Source organism: Rattus norvegicus, chromosome 3, assembly GCF_036323735.1.
Source record: "Rattus norvegicus strain BN/NHsdMcwi chromosome 3, GRCr8, whole genome shotgun sequence".
NCBI classification, from domain to species: domain Eukaryota; kingdom Metazoa; phylum Chordata; class Mammalia; order Rodentia; family Muridae; genus Rattus; species Rattus norvegicus.
In genome coordinates, this window is record NC_086021.1 from 89,281,334 (window position 1) to 89,308,319 (window position 26,986).

Below are 26,986 nucleotides of genomic sequence, written 5' to 3' on the forward strand. Positions count from 1 at the left end.
TCCCCGTGCACATATCTCCACAGACGTGTTCATATACCACCACCCTTCATCTGTAGCTAGCACTAATTTTAAATATTTCATTTGCTCTTGTTTTCCTACACAGGTTTATATTTATGATGGGAAAAACATGTCTTCATTACACAATTTTACTGGTGAACAGGTATGCTACTAAAACCCACACCCAGTTTTGAAAATTCACTGAAAAGAACATGAAAATACAGAAGTCATCTGCTGAGTAGTGCGGAGCAGTCTGACACACGCTGCAGAAGTCTCCCCCTCACCCCCCCAAGTCTGTAGGAAGAAAGCCACGGTTCTTTGTATCTTACTTGTGTCAGTCAGCATTTTGCGGAAATAGTTTAATGGGTCCATACATGCAAAGCTACAAATAGCATTATGACAGAGCTTTAGTTTTTGTTTGTTTGTTTGTTTTTGTTTTTCCGAGACAAGGTTTCTCTGTATAGTCCTGACTGTCCTGAAGCTCACTATGTAGACCAGGCTAACCTCAAACTCAGATCCACCTTCCTCTGCTTCTTGAATGCTGGCACTGAAGGCGTCACCACTACTGCTCACCTGATTATAGATATTTTATACCTTTGTTTTTTAAACAAAATATTTTGGTTTACCAAATCCTTTTGTCTTTGTGTGTTATATCTTGTTTTTGTTTGCTGTTTTTTAAAAAATAAAAGTAGAATTGTACATTCGCAAAAGCATAAAAAATTTCCTTAATATCATCAAAGTTTCCTTAAAGAATAACCTACGAAGCCTTTAATTCCAGCACTAGGGAGGCAGTGCCAGGTGAGTCTGTGAGTTTGAGGGCAGCCTGGTGTATAGAGTGAGTTCCAGGACAGCCAGGGCTACACAGAGAAACCCCATCTCAAAAACCCCATAAAGGAAAGAAAAGAAAAGAAAAGAAAAGAAAAGAAAGTCAAGAAAAAGATGACTTATATGTTTTAGTTTTATTAGATGCCAAAAGTACAACACAGATGTTTGTATTATTGACAGAATATACATAGCTGCACTGCAAAATATAAGTTCTTCAGTTTAGTACAACCCATTAGGAGTGAGTATAGATACTTTGTAATATTCTTGTTTGTGTGTCTCAGGGAATTAGGCTACAAATTGGAGAAGTTCCACAGTGGGCAGTTTTGTATCTAGGCTGGAGCCTTCTTCCCTGGCTCTGCTAATTTAAGCACTGAGAGAGGAGGAAGGGATGAGATGCCTCATGGTGGAGCTCTACAGTGGCGAATATGAAATGTGTGTTGCTTATAAATCTAGAAAAATAAAAAGCTTCACTAATGGGTGGCCATTGTCTTAGTAAAACAGATAAGAAGACGTTAGATTGAAACCTTACATGCACAGAGAAAGAAATTAGCCTTTCTATGAGATTTGAATGTTATTATAAATGTTCATCTGGCTGTATGAAATGTGAATGTTTTGTTCCATCTTCTTCTTCAGATGGCTGCATATTTTGGATTTTCTGTAGCTGCTACTGACATTAATGGGGATGAGTAAGTTTTAAAAAAATGTTTCCAGAAACCATTTTCCTCTGTGTTTATAAGTGCTTGACTAAAACTATAAACAGTGTTTCTTCTGTTTCATTGTCTCCTTCCTGTCACTTTAAGAAAACAGTTTGATGCTCCCTAATCATAAATATGAGGAAACCCTTGAGTTGGTCCTAAGTTTGGAAATAGCTCTAACACAGTGTTTTTCAATATTCCTAATGCTATGACCCTTGAATACACTTCCTCATGTGGTGGTGACCCCAACCATAAAATTATTTCATTGCTACTTCATAACTATGTTTGCTACTGTTATGAATCATAGTGTAAGTAGCTGATATTAAGGATATCTAATATTCTGCCTCTATGGAAGTTAAGACCAATAGTTTGAGAACCACTGTCTTAAGTTAGGACAATGTAATTTTATGAATGACCAGTCATTGAGCCATGTAGTCTTAAGAGGTTTGCAAAGGGCTAGGAAATGGAGATTGAGTAAGAAAAAGGAGTGCTCAGTGGGTAAGAGCACTGCTTGTCCTGCAGAGGACTTGAGTTCTAGTCTCAGCACCCACTTGGTGGCTCATGGCCATCTTAAATCTAGTTCTAAGGGATCCAGTGCCCCTTTCTGCCATCTGAGGGTGCCAGGCACACACATGGGACACAACCACAGAAGAAGGATGGGGACCCCTTTAACCCTAGCAGAATCAGGTGGACCTCTGAGAGTTTGAGGCTTGCCTGATCTACAGAAGAAGTTCCAGGACACCAGGGCTACACAGAGAAACCCTGTCTCAGAAAGACAAACCAACCTAATACCCAACCAAATAAAAAACACCCAAAGCGTAAAGTAGAAGACTGTGAGAATGATGACTGTGAGATAGGATTCGACCTTGTGTGTGAGGATGTTCTCTTCTTGCAGTTATGCAGATGTGTTTATTGGAGCCCCTCTGTTCATGGACCGAGGTTCTGATGGAAAACTCCAGGAGGTCGGCCAGGTCTCAGTGTCTCTACAGAGAGCGTCGGGAGACTTCCAGACTACAAAGCTGAACGGGTTTGAGGTTTTTGCCAGATTTGGAAGTGCCATAGCTCCTTTGGGAGACCTGGACCAGGATGGCTTCAATGGTAAGATCCAAGGGCCTTTCTGTGCCACCTGAGGAAGTCCTAAAATGTCGGGGATAGGAGCTCTTAGGTGCAAACCTCCTCCCCAGAAGGAGATGAGGGAGCACATCACTGACACCAAATTTAAAAATAGATTGCTGTTTTTTTTTCCTTTAAAATGAGCAAAAGAATTTTCAAAACTCGGCATTCATGAGCTAGAGTGCCAGACGATTAAATTCTGAGAGGAGCCCTCTGCATCCTGCTGCCTGGCAGCGCCCTCTACTGTCCCTTTGGTTCCAAGTGAAAAACTAGCTCCCAGGCCCATTGTCAAAGCAATAATGACTGAATGCCCACCTCAGGTGTGAGCTTCCACTGCTGTTTTTATAGTTGCAGCTTTATAGCAAAACCTTGGAGGGAGATCGCATGTCTTTTCGTGGGGACTTGTAAATGGCTTGTGCTCATTCTGTTTTAGTGGTCTTATATTCCAGTAGTTACAGATATCTTTAAAAAAAAGTTGACTTTTACTACACAGCTCTTTTCCAAAGCCTGAAATACAGATTAAAAATTAGATACATAAAGTATAGGTTTAAGATTTTTGTAAAGGAATAGTAAGGAGAGAAGAACTGTTGGTTTGTTTGTCTAACCAGCTATATATTTGGGTGTGCCCCGCACATGTAATAGAAAGCATTAAGAAGAGAGCTTGATAAATTCACTAGCACAGGAGACTCTGACTGGACAGTGGAAAGGACAGGCCTCCACTCCTGCCTTGTGGACAGCTGTGAGTCACAGGCCAGCTAGAATAACCGGAGAGGATTTCAGATTTAGTGAATACTAGTCCAAGGTATATTTTGTTTCCTAAAGTAGTCTTCAGCCTTTTGTTTTTTGTCATCAAAGAACACAGCATTCAACTGTAGAATAAAGCTCATGATAAGTTATGGAAAGACCACTGTGGGTCATTGCTTACTGATAATAAAACTGTATTTGATTTTTCTACCTTGTATATAATTATTGGGTCCCTGTCATTTTAGCTGGGCTCTGTCTCCCAGGCTTTCTGGAACAGCTAAGACACGTGCTGTTGCTTTGTTCCAGAGGTATTCCAGTCACCTTAAAGACATTTCCTGGGTATTGTCATCTTACTTTTCTTATGTTTGTTATGTTATTTGACAGCATGTATAAATAACAGCAAGAATCTTCGAAGATTTTTACAAAGAAGTTTTAGTGTTTGGAGATAAATACCTGAGGAGGTGTTGATGGTGTCTAGGAAACTGTGAATGGTAAATCTTTAATGGAAGATTACCTGAGCCATGTTTATATAAACATGCACTTTTGTCCTGCTAGTTCCAATCTAATTTTATTCAGCTCTGATAACAGTGAATGCCTGTTTCAGTCCTCCACCCCTCTTAGATATCAGCAAAAGGTGAATTAGTTACTTGTTGATGTTACCAGATATGAAGCAACTTAAGGGAGTGTCTTAGTTAGGCTTTTACTTCTGTGAAGCGGCACCATGACCAAGGCAACTCTTATAAGGACAACATTTAATTGGGGCTGGTTTACAGGTTCAGAGGTTCAGTTCATTATCATCAAGTTGTGAGCATGGCAGCATCCAGGCAGGCATGGTGCAGGAAGAGCTGAGAGTTCTACATCTTGATCTAAAGGCTGCTAGAAGTTTGGCTCTCACGTGGTTAGGACAGTATGGGATCAAGGGGTGGGTCTTAAAGCCCGTGACCACAGGCACACACCTATTCCAACAAGGCCACACCTACTCCAAAATGCCACATCTCCTAATAGTGCCACTGCCTTGGCCAAGTATATTTAAAACACTGCAGGGAAGGAGGGTTTTCCTTGGCTTACACTCTGAGAGCAGTAGAAGCAGAAGCATAATGTACCTGGTCTCTTGTGCCTACAGGCACGTTGCAGACACTGACAGGAAGTGAGGCCATATTATAAGGCTGCACAGCCTGCTTCCTCTCCCTGAAACACTAATCCACTTCCCCCAGCTAGGGTCCACCTCTGTGATGTCCCACAGCTCTCCAGGTCAGCACCACTAGCTGGAGACCAAGGGTTCAAGCTTGGGGATGAGGGACTTCACAGTCGAAGCACAACAAAATGGGTATGGAGAACAAAACAATAAGTCAGGTTTCATATTTTTATGTAGACTCGGGAAGTTTTTGTCATTTTGCCTAACAAAACAAAACAGAGGGAAGGGTTGAAACCTAAAGAGAATTAATGCAATCCAAGGAGAAGTAAGTGAGTTCATGACAGTGCAAGCCGCTCCAGACAGCAGCCGAGAGGGAGACAGTGACTGTGTATGCAATCCTGATGGGGTTAGCGAGAGACAGTTCATATTAAATAACCTCACAGACTACAGCCAGCATGATGGATGAGGTTAGAAAGAGATAGTAATCTCACAGACTAGAATCATCTTGTGGTGGGAAATTAATCAGTATTTTCTTTTTAAAAATTTATTTATCAATTTATTTATATGAATATGCCATAGCTGTCTTCAGAAACACCAGTAGAGAGCATCAGATCTCATTACAGATGGTTGTGAGCCACCATGTGGTTGCTGGGAATTGAACTCAGGACCTCTGGAAGAGCATTCAGGACTCTTAACCACTGAGCTATCTCTCCAACCCCAATCAGTTTCTTAATGCATATGTCAACTTGAATTATCTTTTTAAAACTTAGAAAGGGTTAAAGGAACTATTTTACATGATGCAAATACCTATTTTCAAAGGGTGACCTATTCTTAGAGCTTGTGGCTACAGATAGTCTCCTCAGTGCTGAAAATCAGAGGTAATTAAAGCTGCTGTGATGGTGCACACCTTTCCGTCAAGTGTTCTGGAGGGAGAGGTAAGCAGATCTCTGTGAATGTGCAGCCAGCCTGGTCTTCAAAGTTCCAGCCAGCCAAAGCTATATACCCTGTCTCAACCAAAGCAAAGCAAACCACCAAGAAACAAAGAGATTAATCACCAACACACATTCTTATCCAGGCAGTGGTGGTGCATACCTTTAGTCCCAGGACTTGGGAGGCAGAGGCAGGTGGATCTCTGAGTTTGAGCCAGCCTGGTCTACAAGAGGAAGCTGTACATAGAGAAACCCTGTCTCCAATAAAACAAAACAGAACAAACAAAAGGGTAATCATCCACACAAATGGACCCAGCATGCAATAGAGTGTGTATATGTAGGAAATACTCTTTTTAAAAGGCCGCTAGAATGCAATTACCATGGTGCTTGAGATCCTTCCAGGCTTGATGGTCTCATAGACAGAATGCACAATCCAGGCATGTTTAGTGTGTCAGGAGATGTCACCAAGAAGGCATAGTAAGGACATTGAAGCAATTTGGTAAAGAGATATCCATGTTTGGGCTGCTAGCATCAGAGAGAAGAGGAATTGGCATACTTAATTTTTAAGCCACCATGACCATTTACTGTCAGATAGGATTGCTTTAAAGAATTAAAATTTGGGGGGGGGGAGCTGGGAGAATGGCTCAGTGGTTAAGAGCACTGACCGCTCTTCCAGAGGCCCTGAGTTCAAATCCCAACAACCACATGGTGGCTCACAACCATCGTTAATGGGATCTGATGCCCACTTCTGATGTGTCTGAGGACAGTGACAGTGCACTCACATATATAAAAAACAAATCTTTAAAAAAAAAGAATTAAACATTTTATGTTTAAGCTGTTTCAGTATAAATTGAACAAAATGAAGAAGTCAGTGCTTTGAAATTTATGAACTAGATTTTAATTATGTAAGATAAAACTCACAAATGACTTCGAAGGAGGGGTCAACATGAACTTTAGATGAGTGTTTTCATGTGTCCCCATCCGCATATGTAATGGAAGATGAAGCATTTTAGGTTCATAAATCTGAAGTCTCTTGTCCAAGGTGAGATGCAGGGCACCTGCCTCTAAATTAATGTCACTTTTGCAGAGTTCTTCTTGAATCTCTTTGAAGTTGATTGCCCCTTTGGTTTTCTGTCGTCTTCAGAGAGTCTCACTCTGCAGCCAGGCTTAGACTCCTCCCCCGTCAGTCTCTTGAGGGTTGGGATTACAGCTTGTTCCCCTGTTACAGCTTAGACTGTTGTTCTGCAGAACTTCAAGTGAACAGTTAACAGATGCGCTGTGTGAAGAATGGTAACAGAGTCTCTCTTCTGGCCATCCCTGCCCACTTTCCTAATTCACTATTCCTCTTCTCTCTCTCTTCTCTTCCACCTTGTTCCCTCCTGTCCACAGACATTGCAATTGCTGCTCCATATGGTGGCGAAGATAAAAAGGGACTTGTTTATATCTTCAATGGAAGATCCACAGGCTTGAATTCGGTGCCATCTCAAATCCTGCAGGGGCAGTGGGCCGCTCAGAGCATGCCCCCAAGCTTTGGCTATTCAATGAAGGGAGCTACAGATGTAGATAGAAATGGATATCCAGGTACTTTTCTATAAACGTGTGTGACTCTGGGCTTTTTCAGTCCCCAAGGTATTAATTATTCTTTTCTTGCCCACCACCCCATTTAATGTTTAAACACCGATGAAGACTTTAAACAGCCCTGTTTGATGGGAATGTACAATATCAAACAAAAGGCCAAATGCACAGTCCAAATTCTTAAAATGGCATGCATCCAATGCCTTTTGTTTTTAAGGAGCTAGTATTTTTATGAACTAGCACAATCACAGTGTGTGTGTGTGTGTGTGTGTGTGTGTGTGTGTGTGTGTGCGCGTGCGTGTGTGCACATGCATGTGGAGTACACCTGCATGTGGAGGCCAGCGGTCACGTCTTGTGGTTGCTTCTGACATGTTATGTTTTGGCCAGGATCCATAACTGGAGCACATAAATTGGGCTATGCTGCTGAGCAAGCCTAGAGATCCTGCTGCCTCTCCCCCTAGGCCCATGCACAGCACCATATCCAGCTTGAGTGCTGGGGAATACAAACTCAAGTCCTCATGCTTTGTGCAATAAGAACTTTACTCACAGAGCCATCCACAGCCTGGACTAATCACTCTGATTTATAATAAAACATAGCAAAACAAGTACCATTTCACTGAATTTTCCCAACAACAATGTTGTGGAATGTAACTTAATCGAGGTCACGATAAGGCCATTCTGTAGATGTGACAGTAACTGAAATCAAGTAACTTGACCAGGGTTTCCCACTGAGTTAATCTGTTAGAGTGAGACCATCAGTTTAGATTTCCACATCCTTTGAGTATTATAGTGGATCTAGAATCAAAATTGATCCTTTCTTTACATAAAGTAAAATTTTGAAGACCCAGATGACCTCTGTTGTTGTAATAGACACTCTGGATTCTGGGTGTAAGCTTGGTGCCATGCTTTGGAAGTGAGACACGAGGTTTGTCTGCGTGTGAGCTGGCATTATGTCAGGGCTTTGTTGTGAGTGTGTATGTGCACTACAACGCTTAGTGTAGCCAAGTGTATCTGTGCCTTTCCCCTGATGCATTTACACTTTGTTGGAGGCACATTTTTTTTTTAGTGTACCCCAGGCTGTCCTGGAACCCATAGTTCTCCTGCCTTTGCCTTTTGAGTGGCTGTGACTACAGGTGTGCAGCACCATGTCCAGCTCATCCGTCCATCCATCCATCTGTCCATCCACCCATCCATCCATCCATCTGTCCATCCACCCATCCATCCATCCATCTGTCCATCCACCCATCCATCCATCTGTCCATCCACCCATCCATCCACCTGTCCACCCACCCATCTGTCCATCCACCATCCACCCACCCATCCATCCATTCATCCATCTGTCCATCCACCCATCGATTCATTCAGATGAATATTCATATATATATTGTATGCATATATAAATGTATAGGTTTTATTAGTTTACGTGAATGGATGTTTTACTAGCATGTATGTTTGTGCCTCATGTGTTCAGTGCCTACAGAGGCCAGAAGAGGGTGTCACACCCTCCAGAACTGTAGTTACAGACGATTGTGAATCCCCTTGTGGATGCTGTAACTAAATCTGGATCTGCAGGCGGAGCAGCCAGCGTTCTTTAACTGCAGAGCCATCTCACGACTCATATATATAATATATATATGCATATATATACACACACAGATGAGTATATATATAAGCATATATACATGTAAACATATATACACATGTAAATTATAGATAAACATATATAGAATTTAGCAAAATAACATCATACTTTATTTGCTCTTCATTGTGTATTTTATTTCTTTGGAATATCAGAAACATTTATTATTCTAAAACAAGAATTTCATGTTTCCCATTCTAACAAATAACTGTCATACCTTATTTTACCTTCTATTTCGGAATATATATACATACATACACACACACACACACACACACACACACATATATATATATATACATACACACATATATATACATATACACACATACATGTATATATACACATGCATATACACACATATACATACACACACATATATATACACACACATATATACACACATATACATATACACACACATATATACACACATATATACATACATATACACACTATATACACACACATATATACATACATATACACATACACATATATGCACACATATATACACACACATATATACATACATATACACACATATATATACATACATATACACATACACATATATACATATATATACATAAACAGACACACACAGACATGTATATGTATGTATATATCTGCTATTGTTGTTTGCCTCTAAGTATTTCCTTAAATTTCCAAAATTCTGTCTCTGTTATTTCAAAGGCATGCACTCGTGTATGTTGTGTGTGGTGTGGTGGTAATGTGTCCTCTGGTGGTATTTGTCGGTATGTGTGGTTCTGGGTGCCTGAGGCAGTTGGAGGATGTGTGGAGTCACCTGGTGGATCCTCGCCTTTCCACCTTATTTGAGACGCGATGTGTGTGCTGCTGCAGCTTCGCTGGCTTGGGAGCTCTAGAGAGCCTCATCTCCAGTGTCAGGGTTAGAGACACTTGCACAGCTGTGTCCGGTGTCGGTAAGCTCCAAGCCGTCTCTCTAGCCCCCTAAAAGTGTTCCTGTTTACCTGAAGGAGAATCTACCTGATGATGAGAGTTTATTCATTGTTTTGGAATAGTTTTGCCTTGGGCACATTATCTTAACATTTTCTTGGCTTTGAGAATAAAACCCAGGAGCATTAAATGTGCCATAGAATAATGCATATTTTAAAATGCATTTTTATTGCTAATATGTTCTTCCCTCTCTCCAGACTTAGTTGTCGGAGCTTTTGGTGTGGACCGAGCTGTCTTATACAGGTACGTCGTCTTATACAGGCATGTCTTATACATGTATGTCTTATACATGTATGTCTTATACAGGTATGTCATCTTATACAGGCATGTCTTATACAGGCATGTCTTATACAGGTATGTCGCATAGACTTTAATACAGGAATATCTTAACTTGTTTGAAACTTTTTTAAGTTAAGTACTCATTTGAAGTTCAGTTTGATTTTCTTCACGTAGTGACAAGACATTTGTTCTCGTCAAGGTTTGCTGCACACAGTCTATACTCAGGAAACTCTCAAAGGATAGAGAGCTAGAGTTTTTAATGTGTTTTTTTAAAGGCTATACAGAATTTTTCCTCAGTTGCCTTTAAATTTTGTTTGAGGACATTCTCCTGCGTTTCACTCTAGAAATGTATGGGTAGTGGCTGGCCGTGTGCACACAAAGCACTGAGCTTGGGCCCTCTGCCCGAACGAAAATGGATATAAGAAGAAGAGGCAGTGAAACTAAGTTGGTACTTGTGCCCAAGTGTTTTCCACCATAAGGGTATACCACCTTTATGTTATGTCATGAACATCAAAACTCTTTCATTTAAACTAGAGCATGATATAAATTTTCTCTCTCTCTCTCTCTCTCTCTCTCTCTCTCTCTCTCTCTCTCTCTCTCTCTTTAGCTGTATACATGCCCTGTTCTATGGGTCATCACTTCCTCTGCCTCAGAACACCAGCTGACCTCTTAAATGGGTTGAGGTTCTTGCATTGTTAGGGCTGAACTTGGCAAGAAAGTTAGCACTGGAGCGGTAAAGGGCACTGTGGTTGCTCAACTTCTTCACTGCCATAGAGAACATAAACTTACAGACTTCAGCCTGGTGCGGCTTTAATTCCAGCACTTAGGAGGCAGAGGCAGGGAGATCTCTATGAGTTCAAGGCCAGCCTGGTGTACAAAGCCAGTCTAGGATAGCCAGGGTTGTTGCACAGAGACCCTGTCTTGAAAACCACAACAAACAAATAAACAAACAAACCACCACCACCACCACAACAACAACAAACCAACAAGGAAAGCCCATACAGACTTCCAGGACTTATTATTTGAAGCAGCCTCATTGACCCGACCCCATTGTACTGTAATATAAAACAGGCTTGTGCATCTGAACTTTGCAAAACTAGTCTCAAGTTGAAGATCCCTTACTTGAAATGCTTGGGACCAGGAGTGCTTCAGATCTGGGAGTTTTATAGGTTTTCAAGTATCTGCAGAGACTCACCAGTTAAGCATTAAGCGTTTCTAGTCTAAAAGTCCCAAACTAGAAAGAGTCCAAAACATTTTTGATCATCTTGTTGGTACTCAAAATGTTGTAGGTTTGAGAATCCATAGTATTTTATACTTTGGATTTTCAGGATATGGGGATACTCAGATATATATTAGTTTATTGTTTTAGTTTATAAATTTTGTTAATAATTAATATAATTAATAGTTATGAAATTGTTAATAAACACTTGCATGAGCTAAGTATTTAAGAAATTTAAAGGGTAAAAATGGGTTGGAGAGATGGCCCAGCAGTTCAGAATGCAGTTAGGAGCGTATACTGTTCTTGTAGAGGACCCAAGTTTAGTTCTTAGTATCTATCTGAACCTATAACTTCATCTCCATAGGATCTGATGTCCTTTTCTTGCTTCTGCAGGCACCTGTGCACACCCCCCACTCATCTTCCACTCCAAATGCACAAAATTAGAATAATAACAAATATTTAAATAGTAGAAAATAAGCATGTCTATGCCACACTGTAATATTCTCCTCATTAAGAAGTCACGCCTGCCTTAAGTATGGTCTGTAGGTATTCTGTCTGTGTGGCAGGATCTGTCTTCTTTCCTACACATACGCCTGTCAGCACAGCTAGGTTTATGGTGCACACATTCCTCCCTGTGTTCCCTGTAATTAGCTGCATGTCCTAGAGCTGCTAACAGTTGTGCTTTATTGTGCTGAACTCAGGTAGGCTGATCAATTGCCTCACTTCCCTGGAATTGAACAATTGCCAAGATGCAGGATTAAATTAGGTCAGTGTGGGTAAAATGAGACAGTCGCTATCTTGTGTTTACATCTGGGCTAGCACAATTGCTGTTGCTATTACCAATTGCATCTGTAGTGAGTGAGAACTTAATCTATTTTTAAATAACCTTTCTCTCCTTTTCTTCTTCCTTCTCCCCCCTCTCCTTCCTTCCCTCCATCCCTTTCTCCCTCTCCCCGTCCCCTTCCCTCTCCCTTCCCCCATTTCTCTCTTTCTCTCATTTAAAATTAGAGCCAGACCTGTTGTCACCGTAAATGCTGGCCTTGAAGTGTACCCTAGCATTTTAAATCAAGACAATAAAATCTGCCCATTGCCTGGGACAGCTCTCAAGGTTTCCTGGTAAGGATCTTTATTTATTAGTTGTGATGTTTAATAGTTCAGTCATTGTACGAGGAACACAAAGTTAGCTGGCAGGGCTGAAATAAGAAACCCAGGCCGTTTCTGTGAGTGCAGTCTGTGTCCATGCCAGAGATTACATGTCACGGTTGACTTTCAAGGAAGCTACCTAGAAGGGTTGAGAAATAGCTTATAATTTAATACGAGAAAGGTTTTTATTATTTACGGTCAAAAGTGTATTTAAGAAGAAGAAAAAGGCAAACAGACCTCAAAACATTTTAATTTTAATTAGAAATAGACCCTTCTGAAAATTTAAGTTTATAAAAGGATGTTTTTTTTCTCAGACTTCATATATGTGAATAATGTTACAAAATTATTTTCTCTAATATTTTGTCTTTTGCTTGTTACACATACCCACATACAGAATCTATTTTCCATAAACCTAGTGTGTTAGTCCTCTGTGTTTTAATTTTTTTATCTTAAACATGAAATTTCCATGAGTTTTGCTGCATTTTCATTTAACTGTACTATAATTATCTTTTATTTAAATTGATTCATGTTATTTTAAAAACTTAACATTTTCATGTATGTCCAGATAACTACAAAACTTAACTAAGAGTCTTGAGTCGCGTATAACAAGAGCAGCTTGCCTTGAGGAACATTGTTCATGGTCCTTTACAGAACAGTCAGATAGAACTTATGGCTACGATGAGAACCACGCATAGATAGGAAAACTCTATTTGGAATGAGTCCGAGAAGGGCATTTTCCTGGCCTTCTTGAATCATTACTGCAAACACTGGAAGTTTGCAGTTCTTATTCTCCATTGGATTGTATAAAGCACTATGTAATGCTAGCTCATTGGTTGACTGGCAACCAAGCTGTTTAGGGTCTACCTGACATTTTTACATTCTTATCTGTTCTCACCTTCCCTGTGGGTGCTGGGTAAGTGCGGCTAATGCAGTCCACATTAAAAGGCTTCCTGTGGGATACCTAGAACAGTGTATGCAGATACAACCCCTTTTGACAGAAGAGCCCTCGGGCTCCTCTAATGATCATGGCACAGATCGGCAAATACATTTTGCATCACATTTCAGTGAATAAGAGGCCATGTCTCAACAACTAGAGAATGATAGAGAAAGACACCCAAAGTGGACTGCTGACCTCCATGTGTATACACATAGGCGAGCTCCTCCCCACATGTGTACATACATGTACATACAAGCACACAGACAATTAATACATAGAGAAATACTAGAAGAATATTAGAACATAAATAAAGATGAACATTTTTTTTCATAATTCAGACTCTACCATCTGTTCTCTGCATTTGTGAATTCAACGAACCGTGGATAGAAATTCACAATAAAAATTGTATCTGTCCGGGAGATGTGCAGAATTTTTTCTTGTCATTCCTTAAAAATGCAATGCAGCAGATAGTCATATAGTATTTACATTGTTTTAGAAGATATAACTATTCTTTGGGTGTTACAACTATTCTGTGGGTGGGTGACAAAGTTGGAGGATGTCAGCTGTCTGCAGACACAATAACATTTTCTATCAGAGTCCTCAGGATCGGCTGATTTTGGTGTCGAGGAGTGAGCAGCTTGTTGCTAGACCCATTTCCCACCACCCTGGATACTAAGGGAAAGTTACATTAGAAATGTGCGATTTTGTGATACTCAGTTTTCAAATGATATACCTAAACTAGATTATAGAATTTACATTTGGAAACATTTTTTCTTACAGTTTTAATGTCAGGTTCTGCTTAAAGGCGGATGGCAAAGGGACACTTCCGAGGAAACTCAGTGAGTATCTCGTGCAGGATCAGTGTGCTAATGGTACACGGGCACAACGTGTATGCTTCAGGGCACCTGATGCAGTCAGTTATCCAAGTGGTTGTTATCATTTTAACCTGCATGCCTGTGCCTGAAGACATTTAAGGTCAAATAATTGCATATAATTCCTTTATTCGGCAGCTCGTAGGTCAGCTCAGATGCAGTAGTTTTGTTGCTGGACGTTGTGACTGGTAAATAGGATGCAGCATTCAGCGTGTTGAATGGTTAATACTGGGAGATAAATGGGGTCCGGCGGAGGTGTCATTGATTGTTCATGAATCTGTGCTCTACTGAGCGAAGGAAGGCCTTCGCCTTCCTTGGAAACGTTGTAAAGCTTATGTTGCTGCTTTTAGTCTGTGGAGCCAACACCATTCCCTCTATGCTGAAATGATTGGTGTGGTCCTGAGAGCAAGGTTTGCCAGCTGAATGGAGAGTGACTTCTGCTAGTGAGTAGGGGTAGGCTGGAGAAGAATGCTAACAGAGCTGCTCTCAGTGTGGCTGTGCAGAGGAGGGCAAGCAGGACCTCCCTAGAAGACCAGATTTATGTACAGAGCACAAGGAAGTGAGAGAGCAGAGGGATGCCCCTTGGACTGTTTAAGTCTGCGGTGGGGTGAGCTCACTCTGTCTGAGGAGCTGCAGAGGACAGGCCATGTAGTTATGGAGACAGAAAGGGGATACGCCTGCATTCGAAATCAGACACTTAAATATACAAAGAGACTCGAGGTTTTCAAAATTGCCCTATAAGTTCCTTTAAGCAGTTGCTTAAAGAAATAAGTATTAGAAGGCAGCAATTGCAACAAGTCGACAAGACACCTGCCATGTGCATTAGTGAGTAGAAGCTGTGAGTGTGTGTGTGTGTGTGTGTGTGCCTGTGAGTGTGTGCCTGTGTGTGCCTGTGAGAGTGTGTGTGTGCCTGTGCTTCTGTGTGCCTGTGTGTGCTTGTGTGTGTGTGTCTTTGTGTGCCTGTGAGTGTGTGTGCCTGTGTGTGCCTGTGAGTGTGTGTGCCTGTGTGTGCCTGTGAGTGTGTGTGTGTGTGCCTGTGTGTGCCTGTGAGTGTGTGTGTGCCTGTGAGTGTGTATGTGTCTGTCTGTGTGTGCCTGTGAGTGTGTGTGTGTGTTTGTGTGTGCCTGTGAGTGTGTGTGTTTATGTGTGCCTGTGAGTGTGTGTGTGCCTGTGTGTGCCTGTGAGTGTGTGTGCCTGTGTGTGCCTGTGAGTGTGTATGTGTGTGTGTGTGCCTGTGAGTGTGTGTGTGCCTGTGTGTGCCTGTGAGTGTGTGTGTGTCTGTGTGTGCCTGTGAGTGTGTGTGTGCCTGTGTGTGCCTGTGAGTGTGTATGTGTGTGCCTGTGTGTGCCTGTGAGTGTGTGTGTGCCTGTGTGTGCCTGTGAGTGTGTGTGTCTGTGTGTGCCTGTGAGTGTGTGTGTGTACCTGTGTGTGCCTGTGAGTGTGTGTGTGTCTGTGTGTGTGCCTGTGTGTGTGTGTGCTTGTGAGCATGTGTGTGCCTGTGTGTGTGCCTGTGAATGTGTGTGTGTGCCTGTGCTTGTGTGTGTGTGCCTGTGCTTGTGTGTGCCTGTGTGTGCTTGTGTGTGTGCCTGTGAGTGTGTGTGTGTGCCTGTGAGTGTGTGTGTGTGTGTGTGTGTGTGTGCCTGTGTGTGCCTGTGTCTGCGTGTGCCTGTGAATGTGTGTGCCTGTGTGTGTGTGCCTGTGTGTGTGTGTGTGTGTGTGTGTGTGTGTGTGCTTGTGTGTGCCTGTGTCTGTGTGTGCCTGTGTGTGCTCTGAGAGGGATGGAACCCAGGGACTCATGCCCTCTACCACCAGCATGTTCCCCTCACTCAGTGGTAAAAATCTTAATTTACTTCTATTTTAGTCCATGGACTTCCTTCCCTTAGCTTAAATTAAAAGCAAAATCTCCCCTCTGATAACTTGGTTTCATTACTGTCTTTGTAATTGCATACGACAGTTTGGGGCGGGGGGGGGGGGTAAGTGAATTATTAGTTCCTGGAATTAATGTGTTGCTGTCTCACCATAACGCTTCGGAATTTAAATGAATTTGGAAGGAAGTTGCTTTCAGAAATGAGTATCTGCAGAAAGACGCTAGATGCTAGGACAGACGTGGGTGTACTGAATGTGTTGGTTATACTTGCTTTGGTTTGTATAGACTTCCAGGTGGAGCTTCTTTTGGATAAACTCAAGCAGAAGGGAGCCATCCGGCGAGCACTGTTTCTCCATAACAGGTCCCCGGGGCACTCTAAGGACATGACTGTTTTCAGGGGGGGACAGACGCAGTGTGAGGAACTGGTCGCCTATCTTCGGGTGAGACGCTCTGCACTGTTATCCTTGCTTGTAGTTTCTCCTTCTTTCGTGTATATGATTTTTCCTACCTGTAAATTGGTGTTTAGTTAAAAAACTCAGAGAAGTACATGTGAGGAAATGGGCTTTTCTAGTGTCAAAGCCAATCTCAAAAGGTAGAGTTTATTCCTGTCAGATGGATGTTCGAAGAGGCTACAGTGTTACTGAATGAGTTGTGAAAAAGCCCATTTCTGGAAATATTACTGGGCTCTCAAATCTGCAAAACTCTCCAGTGTCCAAAAAGTAAGCAATCCACGACAGAGTCCCGGTGGCTAAGTTTGAAACCTGAGCTGTAAACCTCTGTGTGAGCCTAGTTTGAGGCGAGAGGTAGAGCCTGAAGCAGGGATGGGTTTGATTGTAGACATTAGCCAGGGATTGAGATTTAACTGAGGCCTTTTGCAGCTTGAGACTTGTTTGATCCTTCTGGGACACTGAAGGGTTTCTGGCACTCGTGCATGAGGGAGTCAGGGCCCTTTTACAGGAGTAGTTCAGTCTGGGAATCAGGTGATGTTGAGTCCAAGCAGGAATTTTTTCTTTATTGTATGTGTTTGTTTTACTTGTATGTATGTATGTATGTATGTATGTATGTATGTATGTATGTGTATCATGTGTGTGCCTGGTATCTATCCCTGTGTGTGTGTCTGTCTGTCCATCTGTCTACTGTCTGTCTCTTTAAAGACATATCCCAGATATTAAGACCATCTATTATGCTTACTTTTATATGTATAGCTGTTCTGCCCTTACATAAGGCTATGTACCATATTTATGCCTGGTGCCCATGATGGTCAGAAGATGGCATTAGGTCTCCTGGAAATGGAGTTACAGATGATTGTGAGCTACCATTTGGATGCTGGGAATTGAATCTAGGTCCGCTGGAAGAGTGCTCTTAAACGCTGAGCCATCTCACCAGCCCCTGGGCTTTCTTAAAGCTTTTTGTCACTGCCCAATTTTACCAAGCCTTAACCACGTAACGTAAACTTGTGGTGGATACTTAACATCCAAACCACGTTAGCAGTCAGTAATAGGAGAAGTAAGTAAAGTTGATTGGAAAAAGACAGACAATGCAATTTTAGGTAAAAGCAATTATAATGGAGAATCATTTAAATCAAATTATTTTGATAATTACAATGGACTATCATAGGGGTAGAATATAGGGAAAATGTATGTGTACTTTAAATGCTATTTAATTTACATGACATGTCTGACAAATTTTAAAAAATGAACAAGCATCTACATAAAATTTGAAATAAAAAGGGACTCGAGGATAGATAAAATTTAGACCTAAATTATAAAATGTCTTAATTAACCAATATATAGGACAACTTAGATAAAACCCATTATTCCTAGACATACAAAACGCACCTGTCATAAGGCAATACAGAAAGCCAATAGCTACTGCATTGCTCATATGTGATTATGTATAGTACTTTAAAAACGAGAAGCCATTGATATCAGAGGCTATATATGAGATTATCTGCAGTTATCCAAAAGAGAAACAAAAACCAAAAGTGAGGGACATACTGTTCAGTGACACGTGCACTGTTATATCCCTATAAAATGTGGCACCGTCAAGTTGGGCATCCAGTCATCAGGAAAAGTGACCACAAGAGATTTCTAGACAAGCCTGAAAAACAGCAATGTCAACAGAGCAGGCGGGAGCAGGCGAACTGAAATTTCAGCAGCCCTTACCCTGAGAAGGGAAGCAAAGGTTGAAAGCAGAGGAGGTTGGGCAACTTAAAGCCACATTAATATTGATGCAATTACTGTGTTGGGTAGCTGCCTGAGTGTTCATTTTACCACATTGCCATACAATAACAGCCTCACTTTAAGGAAGATAAGGAAAGAATTTATTCAGGGAATGTGACTGACCGTGGGTGGGAGCCTTCTCTGAAGCTCAGACTCTAGGCCGTGTTGTGTATGTTTTTACAGACACAGGACAAAGAGAGGTTGGTGGGCTATCGAGTAGGTGGGCTAAAAAAGGCAGTGGAATCTCTTCTGTAAGGTTCAGATGCCATCTTTAATGTCTACAGGATTCAGATCTCTATCTCATCCTTTGGTTGCGGGAGGTAAGAGATCCACCGGGTTTTCTGATGGATTTCAATAGTTTCAGCTAGCCATGGCAGAGATTTATAGCTAAGGGCTATTAACAAGGACTAGTAATATTCTGTATAACACCTCCGGCTCATTATCTGAAGTATTACATTCTTGCGTAATTGGCAGAGCCCAGCTCTTGGCAGACTCTTAAATACATGTGGTTTCTTCAGAATATTTTGGTTCACAATTAACACACTTCATAGGTTTTGGTTTTGGTGAGTCAAATGTTACATTATAAAACTAAACCTGATGAATAGTTCTTACTGAACAACCATATGAGTTTACTATACGCTTACTCCAGTTAACACACTTTTTCAGAAGTTAGAATTGAAGGTCTGTGATGAATTCAGCTGCTTTTGTGGTCCCCCCTGTCCCCCGTTGTGGATTTCTCCAAAGTTTAGGATGACATCACCTTTGACCTGAAGCCCTTTTGTTTCAGGATGAATCTGAGTTTAGAGACAAGCTCACTCCCATCACTATTTTTATGGAGTATCGGCTGGACCAGAGAACGGCTGCTGATGCCACAGGCTTGCAGCCCATCCTGAACCAGTTCACTCCGGCCAACGTCAGTCGGCAGGTAACACACTCCCAAAGTTATTTCTTACTTCGTCCTTTGATCTTTTGTGGAGGCTTTACAGTTTGTGTTCTTTTATTTTATTTTATTTTTTTTTATTTTATTTTATTTTATTTTTTATTAACTTGAGTATTTCTTATATACATTTCAAGTGTTATTCCCTTTCCCGGTTTCCGGGCAAAATCCCCCTCCCCCCTCCCCTTCCTTATGGGTGTTCCCCTCCCAACCCTCCCCCCATTGCCGCCCTCCCCCCATAGTCTAGTTCACTGGGGGTTCAGTCTTAGCAGGACCCAGGGCTTCCCCTTCCACTGGTGCTCTTACTAGGATATTCATTGCTACCTATGGGGTCAGAGTCCAGGGTCAGTCCATATATAGTCTTTAGGTAGTGGCTTAGTCCCTGGAAGCTCTGGTTGCTTGACATTGTTGTACTTTTGGGGTCTCGAGCCCCTTCAAGCTCTTCCAGTTCTTTCTCTGATTCCTTCAACGGGGGACCTATTCTCAGCTCAGTGGTTTGCTGCTGGCATTCGCCTCTGTATTTGCTGTATTCTGGCTGTGTCTCTCAGGAGCGATCTACATCCGGCTCCTGTCGGTCTGCACTTCTTTGCTTCATCCATCTTGTCCAATTGGGTGGCTGTATATGTATGGGCCACCTGTGGGGCAGGCTCTGAATGGGTGTTCCTTCAGTCTCTGTTTTAATCTTTGCCTCTCCCTTCCCAGCCAAGGGTATTCTTTTTCCTCATTTAAAGAAGGAGTGAAGCATTCACATTTTGATCATCCGTCTTGAGTTTCGTTTGTTCTAGGGATCTAGGGTAAATTCAAGCATTTGGGCTAATAGCCACTTATCAATGAGTGCATACCATGTATGTCTTTCTGTGATTGGGTTAGCTCACTCAGGATGATATTTTCCAGTTCCAACCATTTGCCTACGAATTTCATAGACTCGTTGTTTTTGATAGCTGAGTAATATTCCATTGTGTAGATGTACCACATTTTCTGTATCCATTCCTCTGTTGAAGGGCATCTGGGTTCTTTCCATTTTCTGGCTATTATAAATAAGGCTGCGATGAACATAGTGGAGCACGTGTCTCTTTTATATGTTGAGGCATCTTTTGGGTATATGCCCAAGAGAGGTATAGCTGGATCCTCAGGCAGTTCAATGTCCAATTTTCTGAGGAACCTCCAGACTGATTTCCAGAATGGTTTTACCAGTCTGCAATCCCACCAACAATGGAGGAGTGTTCCTCTTTCTCCACATCCTCGCCAGCATCTGCTGTCACCTGAGTTTTTGATCTTAGCCATTCTCACTGGTGTGAGGTGAAATCTCAGGGTTGTTTTGATTTGCATTTCCCTTATGACTAAAGATGTTGAACATTTCTTTAGGTGTTTCTCAGCCATTCGGCATTCCTCAGCTGTGAATTCTTTGTTTAGCTCTGAACCCCATTTTTTAATAGGGTTATTTGTTTCCCTGCGGCCTAACTTCTTGAGTTCTTTGTATATTTTGGATATAAGGCCTCTATCTGTTGTAGGATTGGTAAAGATCTTTTCCCAATCTGTTGGTTGCCGTTTTGTCCTAACCACCGTGTCCTTTGCCTTACAGAAGCTTTGCAGTTTTATGAGATCCCATTTGTCGATTCTTGATCTTAGAGCATAAGCCATTGGTGTTTTGTTCAGGAAATTTTTTCCAGTGCCCATGTGTTCCAGATGCTTCCCTAGTTTTTCTTCTAATAGTTTGAGTGTGTCTGGTTTGATGTGGAGGTCCTTGATCCACTTGGACTTAAGCTTTGTACAGGGTGATAAGGATGGATCGATCTGCATTCTTCTACATGTTGCCCTCCAGTTGAACCAGCACCATTTGCTGAAAATGCTATCTTTTTTCCATTGGATGATTTTGGCTCCTTTGTCAAAAATCAAGTGACCATAGGTGTGTGGGTTCATTTCTGGGTCTTCAATTCTATTCCATTGGTCTATCTGTCTGTCTCTGTACCAATACCATGCAGTTTTTATCACTATTGCTCTGTAATACTGCTTGAGTTCAGGGATAGTGATTCCCCCTGAAGTCCTTTTATTGTTGAGGATAGCTTTAGCTATCCTGGGTTTTTTGTTATTCCAGATGAATTTGCAAATTGTTCTGTCTAACTCTTTGAAGAATTGGATTGGTATTTTGATGGGGATTGCATTGAATCTGTAGATTGCTTTTGGTAAAATGGCCATTTTTACTATATTAATCCTGCCAATCCATGAGCATGGGAGATCTTTCCATCTTCTGAGGTCTTCTTCAATTTCTTTCCTCAGTGTCTTGAAGTTCTTATTGTACAGATCTTTTACTTGCTTGGTTAAAGTCACACCGAGGTACTTTATATTATTTGGGTCTATTATGAAGGGTGTCGTTTCCCTAATTTCTTTCTCGGCTTGTTTCTCTTTTGTATAGAGGAAGGCAACTGATTTATTTGAGTTAATTTTATACCCAGCCACTTTGCTGAAGTTGTTTATCAGCTTTAGTAGTTCTCTGGTGGAACTTTTGGGATCACTTAAATATACTATCATGTCATCTGCAAATAGTGATATTTTGACTTCTTCTTTTCCGATCTGTATCCCCTTGATCTCCTTTTGTTGTCTGATTGCTCTGGCTAGAACTTCAAGAACTATATTGAATAAGTAGGGAGAGAGTGGGCAGCCTTGTCTAGTCCCTGATTTTAGTGGGATTGCTTCGAGTTTCTCTCCATTTAGTTTAATGTTAGCAACTGGTTTGCTGTATATGGCTTTTACTATGTTTAGGTATGGGCCTTGAATTCCTATTCTTTCCAGGACTTTTATCATGAAGGGGTGTTGAATTTTGTCAAATGCTTTCTCAGCATCTAATGAAATGATCATGTGGTTTTGTTCTTTCAGTTTGTTTATATGATGGATCACGTTGATGGTTTTCCGTATATTAAACCATCCCTGCATGCCTGGGATGAAGCCTACTTGATCATGGTGGATGATTGTTTTGATGTGCTCTTGAATTCGGTTTGCCAGAATTTTATTGAGTATTTTTGCGTCGATATTCATAAGGGAATTTGGTCTGAAGTTCTCTTTCTTTGTTGTGTCTTTGTGTGGTTTAGGTATAAGAGTAATTGTGGCTTCGTAGAAGGAATTCGGTAGTGCTCCATCTGTTTCAATTTTGTGGAATAGTTTGGATAATATTGGTATGAGGTCTTCTATGAAGGTTTGATAGAATTCTGCACTAAACCCGTCTGGACCTGGGCTCTTTTTGGTTGGAAGACCTTTAATGACTGCTTCTATTTCCTTAGGAGTTATGGGGTTGTTTAACTGGTTTATCTGTTCCTGATTTAACTTCGATACCTGGTATCTGTCTAGGAAATTGTCCATTTCCTGAAGATTTTCAAATTTTGTTGAATATAGGTTTTTATAGTAAGATCTGATGATTTTTTTGAATTTCCTCTGAATCTGTAGTTATGTCTCCCTTTTCATTTCTAATTTTGTTAATTTGGACGCACTCTCTGTGTCCTCTCGTTAGTCTGGCTAAGGGTTTATCTATCTTGTTGATTTTCTCAAAGAACCAACTCTTGGTTCTGTTGATTCTTTCTATGATCCTTTTTGTTTCTACTTGGTTGATTTCAGCTCTGAGTTTGATTATTTCCTGCCTTCTACTCCTCCTGGGTGTATTTGCTTCTTTTTGTTCTAGAGCTTTTAGGTGTGCTGTCAAGCTGCTGACATATGCTCTTTCCTGTTTCTTTCTGCAGGCACTCAGCGCTATGAGTTTTCCTCTTAGCACAGCTTTCATTGTGTCCCATAAGTTTGGGTATGTTGTATCTTCATTTTCATTAAATTCTAAAAAGTTTTTAATTTCTTTCTTTATTTCTTCCTTGACCAGGTTATCATTGAGTAGAGCATTGTTCAATTTCCACGTATATGTGGGCATTCTTCCCTTATTGTTATTGAAGACCAGTTTTAGGCCGTGGTGGTCCGATAGCATGCATGGGATTATCTCTATCTTTCTGTACCTGTTGAGGCCCGTTTTTTGACCAATTATATGGTCAATTTTGGAGAAAGTACCATGAGGAGCTGAGAAGAAGGTATATCCTTTTGCTTTAGGATAGAATGTTCTATAAATATCCGTTAAGTCCATTTGGCTCATGACTTCTCTTAGTCTGTCGACATCACTGTTTAATTTCTGTTTCCATGATCTGTCCATTGATGAGAGGGGGGTGTTGAAGTCTCCCACTATTATTGTGTGAGGTGCAATGTGTGTTTTGAGCTTTAGTAAGGTTTCTTTTACGTATGTAGGTGCCCTTGTATTTGGGGCATAGATATTTAGGATTGAGAGTTCATCTTGGTGGATTTTTCCTTTGATGAATATGAAGTGTCCTTCCTTATCTTTTTTGATGACTTTTAGTTGGAAATTGATTTTATTTGATATTAGAATGGCTACTCCAGCTTGCTTCTTCTGACCATTTGCTTGGAAAGTTGTTTTCCAGCCTTTCACTCTGAGGTAGTGTCTGTCTTTGTCTCTGAGGTGTGTTTCCTGTAGGCAGCAGAATGCAGGGTCCTCATTGCGTATCCAGTTTGTTAACCTATGTCTTTTTATTGGGGAGTTGAGGCCATTGATATTGAGAGATATTAAGGAATAGTGATTATTGCTTCCCTTTATATTCATATTTGGATGTGAGGTTATGTTTGTGTGCTTTCATTCTCTTTGTTTTGTTGCCAAGACGATTAGTTTCTTGCTTCTTCTAGGGTATAGCTTGCCTCCTTATGTTGGGCTTTACCATTTATTATCCTTTGTAGTGCTGGATTTGTAGAAAGATATTGTGTAAATTTGGTTTTGTCATGGAATATCTTGGTTTCTCCATCAATGTTAATTGAGAGTTTTGCTGGATACAGTAACCTGGGCTGGCATTTGTGTTCTCTTAGGGTCTGTATGACATCAGTCCAGGATCTTCTGGCCTTCATAGTTTCTGGCGAGAAGTCTGGTGTGATTCTGATAGGTCTCCCTTTATATGTTACTTGACCTTTTTCCCTTACTGCTTTTAATATTCTTTCTTTATTTTGTGCGTTTGGTGTTTTGACAATTATGTGACGGGAGGTGTTTCTTTTCTGGTCCAATCTATTTGGAGTTCTGTAGGCTTCTTGTATGTCTATGGGTATCTCTTTTTTTAGGTTAGGGAAGTTTTCTTCTATGATTTTGTTGAAGATATTTACTGGTCCTTTGAGCTGGGAGTCTTCACTCTCTTCTATACCTATTATCCTTATGTTTGATCTTCTCATTGAGTCCTGGATTTCCTGTATGTTTTGGACCAGTAGCTTTTTCCGCTTTACATTATCTTTGACAGTTGAGTCAATGATTTCTATGGAATCTTCTGCTCCTGAGATTCTCTCTTCCATCTCTTGAATTCTGTTGGTGAGGCTTGTATCTACAGCTCCTTGTCTCTTCTTTTGGTTTTCTATATCCAGGGTTGTTTCCATGTGTTCTTTCTTGATTGCTTCTATTTCCATTTTTAATTCCTTCAACTGTTTGATTGTGTTTTCCTGGAATTCTTTCAGGGATTTTTGCGATTCCTCTCTGTAGGCTTTTACTTGTTTATTAATGTTTTCCTGTGCTTCCCTAAGTGTGTTCATGTCTTTCTTGAAGTCCTCCAGCATCATGATCAAATATGATTTTGTAACTAGATCTTGCTTTTCTGGTGTGTTTGGATATTCCATGTTTGTTTTGGTGGGAGAATTGGGCTCCGATGATGGCATGTAGTCTTGGTTTCTGTTGCTTGGGTTCCTGCGCTTGCCTCTCGCCATCAGATTATCTCTAGTGTTACTTTGTTCTGCTATTTCTGACAGTGGCTAGACTGTCCTATAAGCCTGTGTGACAGGAGTGCTGTAGACCTGTTTTCCTCTCTTTCAGTCAGTTATGGGGACAGAGTGTTCTGCTTTCTGGCGTGTAGTTTTTCCTCTCTACAGGTCTTCAGCTGTTCCTGTGGGCCTGTGTCTTGAGTTCACCAGGCAGCTTTCTTGCAGCAGAAAATTTGGTCTTACCTGTGGTCCCGAGGCTCAGGTTCGCTCGTGGGGTGCTCCCCACGGGCTCTCTGCAGCGGCAGCAACCAGGAAGACCTGTGCCGCCCCTTCCGGGAACTTCAGTGCACCAGGGTTCCAGATGGTCTTTGGCTTTTTCCTCTGGCGTCCGAGATGTGTGTGCAGGGAGCAGTCACTTCTGGTTTCCCAGGCTTGTCTGCCTCTCTGAAGGTTTAGCTCTCCCTCCCACGTGATTTGGGTGCAGAGAACTGTTTATCCGGTCTGTTTCTTTCAGGTTCCGGCGGTGTCTCAGGGACAGGGGTCCTGCCGCTCCTGGGCCCTCCCCCACGGGAGCCCAGAGGCCTTATACAGTTTCCTCTTGGGCCAGGGATGTGGGCAGGGGTGAGCAGAGTTGGTGGTCTCTTCTGCTCTGCAGCCTCAGGAGTGCCCACCTGACCAGGCGGTTGGGTCTCTCCTGTGTTCTTAAGTATCATAACGGATTATTATTTTTGCAGTGTTGTTAGATGTTTAATTAAAGAAATCAGAGGGGGAAATAATCAGAACATTTAGATCTGAGATCTTTAAACCTGTTCAATAGTTACATGCACTGATAGACTGAGGCCACATTTTATATGCAGACAATAATAAAACAAGGAAAGCAACAAAAGACCACTCTATTTACATGTAGGTTTTTTAATTGACATGATTTTTAATTGACATGATGTTTTTTAATTGCTTTTTTTTTTTTTTACATTTTAAATGTTATCCTATTTCCTGGTTTTCCCTCCAGAAACCCGCTATTCCCCCACCTCCTGTTTCTATGAGGGTGCTCCCTCACCCACCTACCCACTCCCTCCCATTTCGCCGCCCTGACATTCCCCTACATTAGGACATTGAGCCTTGACAGGACCATGGTTCTCTCCTCCCACTGATACCTGACAAGACCATCCTCTGCTACATATGTGGATGGAGCCATAGGTCCATTCCTGTGTTCTCTTGGAATATGGTTTCATCCCTCGGGGATCTGGGGGTCCTGGTTGGTTGGTATTGTTGTTCTTCCTATGGGGTTGCAAATTCTTCAACTCCTTCAGTTCTTTACCTCCTCCACTGGGTCCCCATTCTCAGTCCAATGGTTGGCTGTGAGCATTCACTTCTGTATTTGTCAACTCTGGCAGAGCCTCTCAGCAGACTACTATATCAGGCTCCTGTCAGCATGCACTTTTTGGCATCAGCAATATTGTCTGGGTTTGGTGTCCGTAATATGGGATGGACCCCCCAAGTAGGGCAGTCTCTGCATGGCCTTTCCATGGAGTTTCTACTCCACACTTGGTCTCTGTATTTCCTCCTGTGAGTATTTTTGTTCCCCCTACTAAGAAGGTCTGAAGAAGGTCTTACTTTTTCTTGGCCTTCTGTGGTCTGTGAATTGTATCTTGGGTATTCTGAGTTTTGGGGCCGTGTGTGTGTGTGTGTGTGATGGATATATCATATATAAGTAATTGCCAAGTTTGTACCTAGAAACCTGACTGGGAACAGTGAGGGGATGAAGGACAAACAAACATACATGTACTGAAAAGCAGGGCTCAGGGAGTGATGTGCACCCTGATGGAGTAGTACCAATATCACAGCATCTGGGAACCTCAGCGTGTTTGTTACGTACATCATGGGGTTGATGGTGGGGATTAGGGAGTCTTGTACGTGGTCTCTGTAGGTGAGTAGTCTCAGTAGGTAATCATCTGGGAGGAAGAAGGTACAATTGCTAGGTTTTGCACTCACTGCCAATTTATTTATATGAGTACACTGTTGCTGTCTTCAGATACACCAGAAGAGGGCATCAGATCCCATTACAGATGGCTCTGAGCCACCATGTGGTTGCTGGGATTTGAACTCAGGAC

The 26,986-nt window shown here is 41.6% G+C and overlaps 1 protein-coding gene across 6 annotated transcripts in view; it reads left to right on the forward strand.

Annotated features, from left to right (window-relative positions):
- Positions 1 to 26,986, forward strand: part of Itgav (integrin subunit alpha V) — an 88,131-nt gene that overhangs the window by 35,952 nt on the left and 25,193 nt on the right. For all 6 annotated transcript variants that reach the window (XR_010064599.1, XR_010064598.1, NM_001398692.1 and 3 more), the window contains 9 exons: positions 104 to 160; positions 1,456 to 1,508; positions 2,413 to 2,615; positions 6,828 to 7,019; positions 9,828 to 9,873; positions 12,137 to 12,244; positions 13,989 to 14,047; positions 16,233 to 16,387; positions 18,957 to 19,094. Coding sequence is in view for 4 of the 6 variants with exons in the window: in NM_001398692.1 (NP_001385621.1) it covers positions 104 to 160; positions 1,456 to 1,508; positions 2,413 to 2,615; positions 6,828 to 7,019; positions 9,828 to 9,873; positions 12,137 to 12,244; positions 13,989 to 14,047; positions 16,233 to 16,387; positions 18,957 to 19,094 (1,011 nt within the window). In the remaining 2 variants the exon portion in view is untranslated. The remainder of the gene's footprint in view (positions 1 to 103; positions 161 to 1,455; positions 1,509 to 2,412; positions 2,616 to 6,827; positions 7,020 to 9,827; positions 9,874 to 12,136; positions 12,245 to 13,988; positions 14,048 to 16,232; positions 16,388 to 18,956; positions 19,095 to 26,986) is intronic.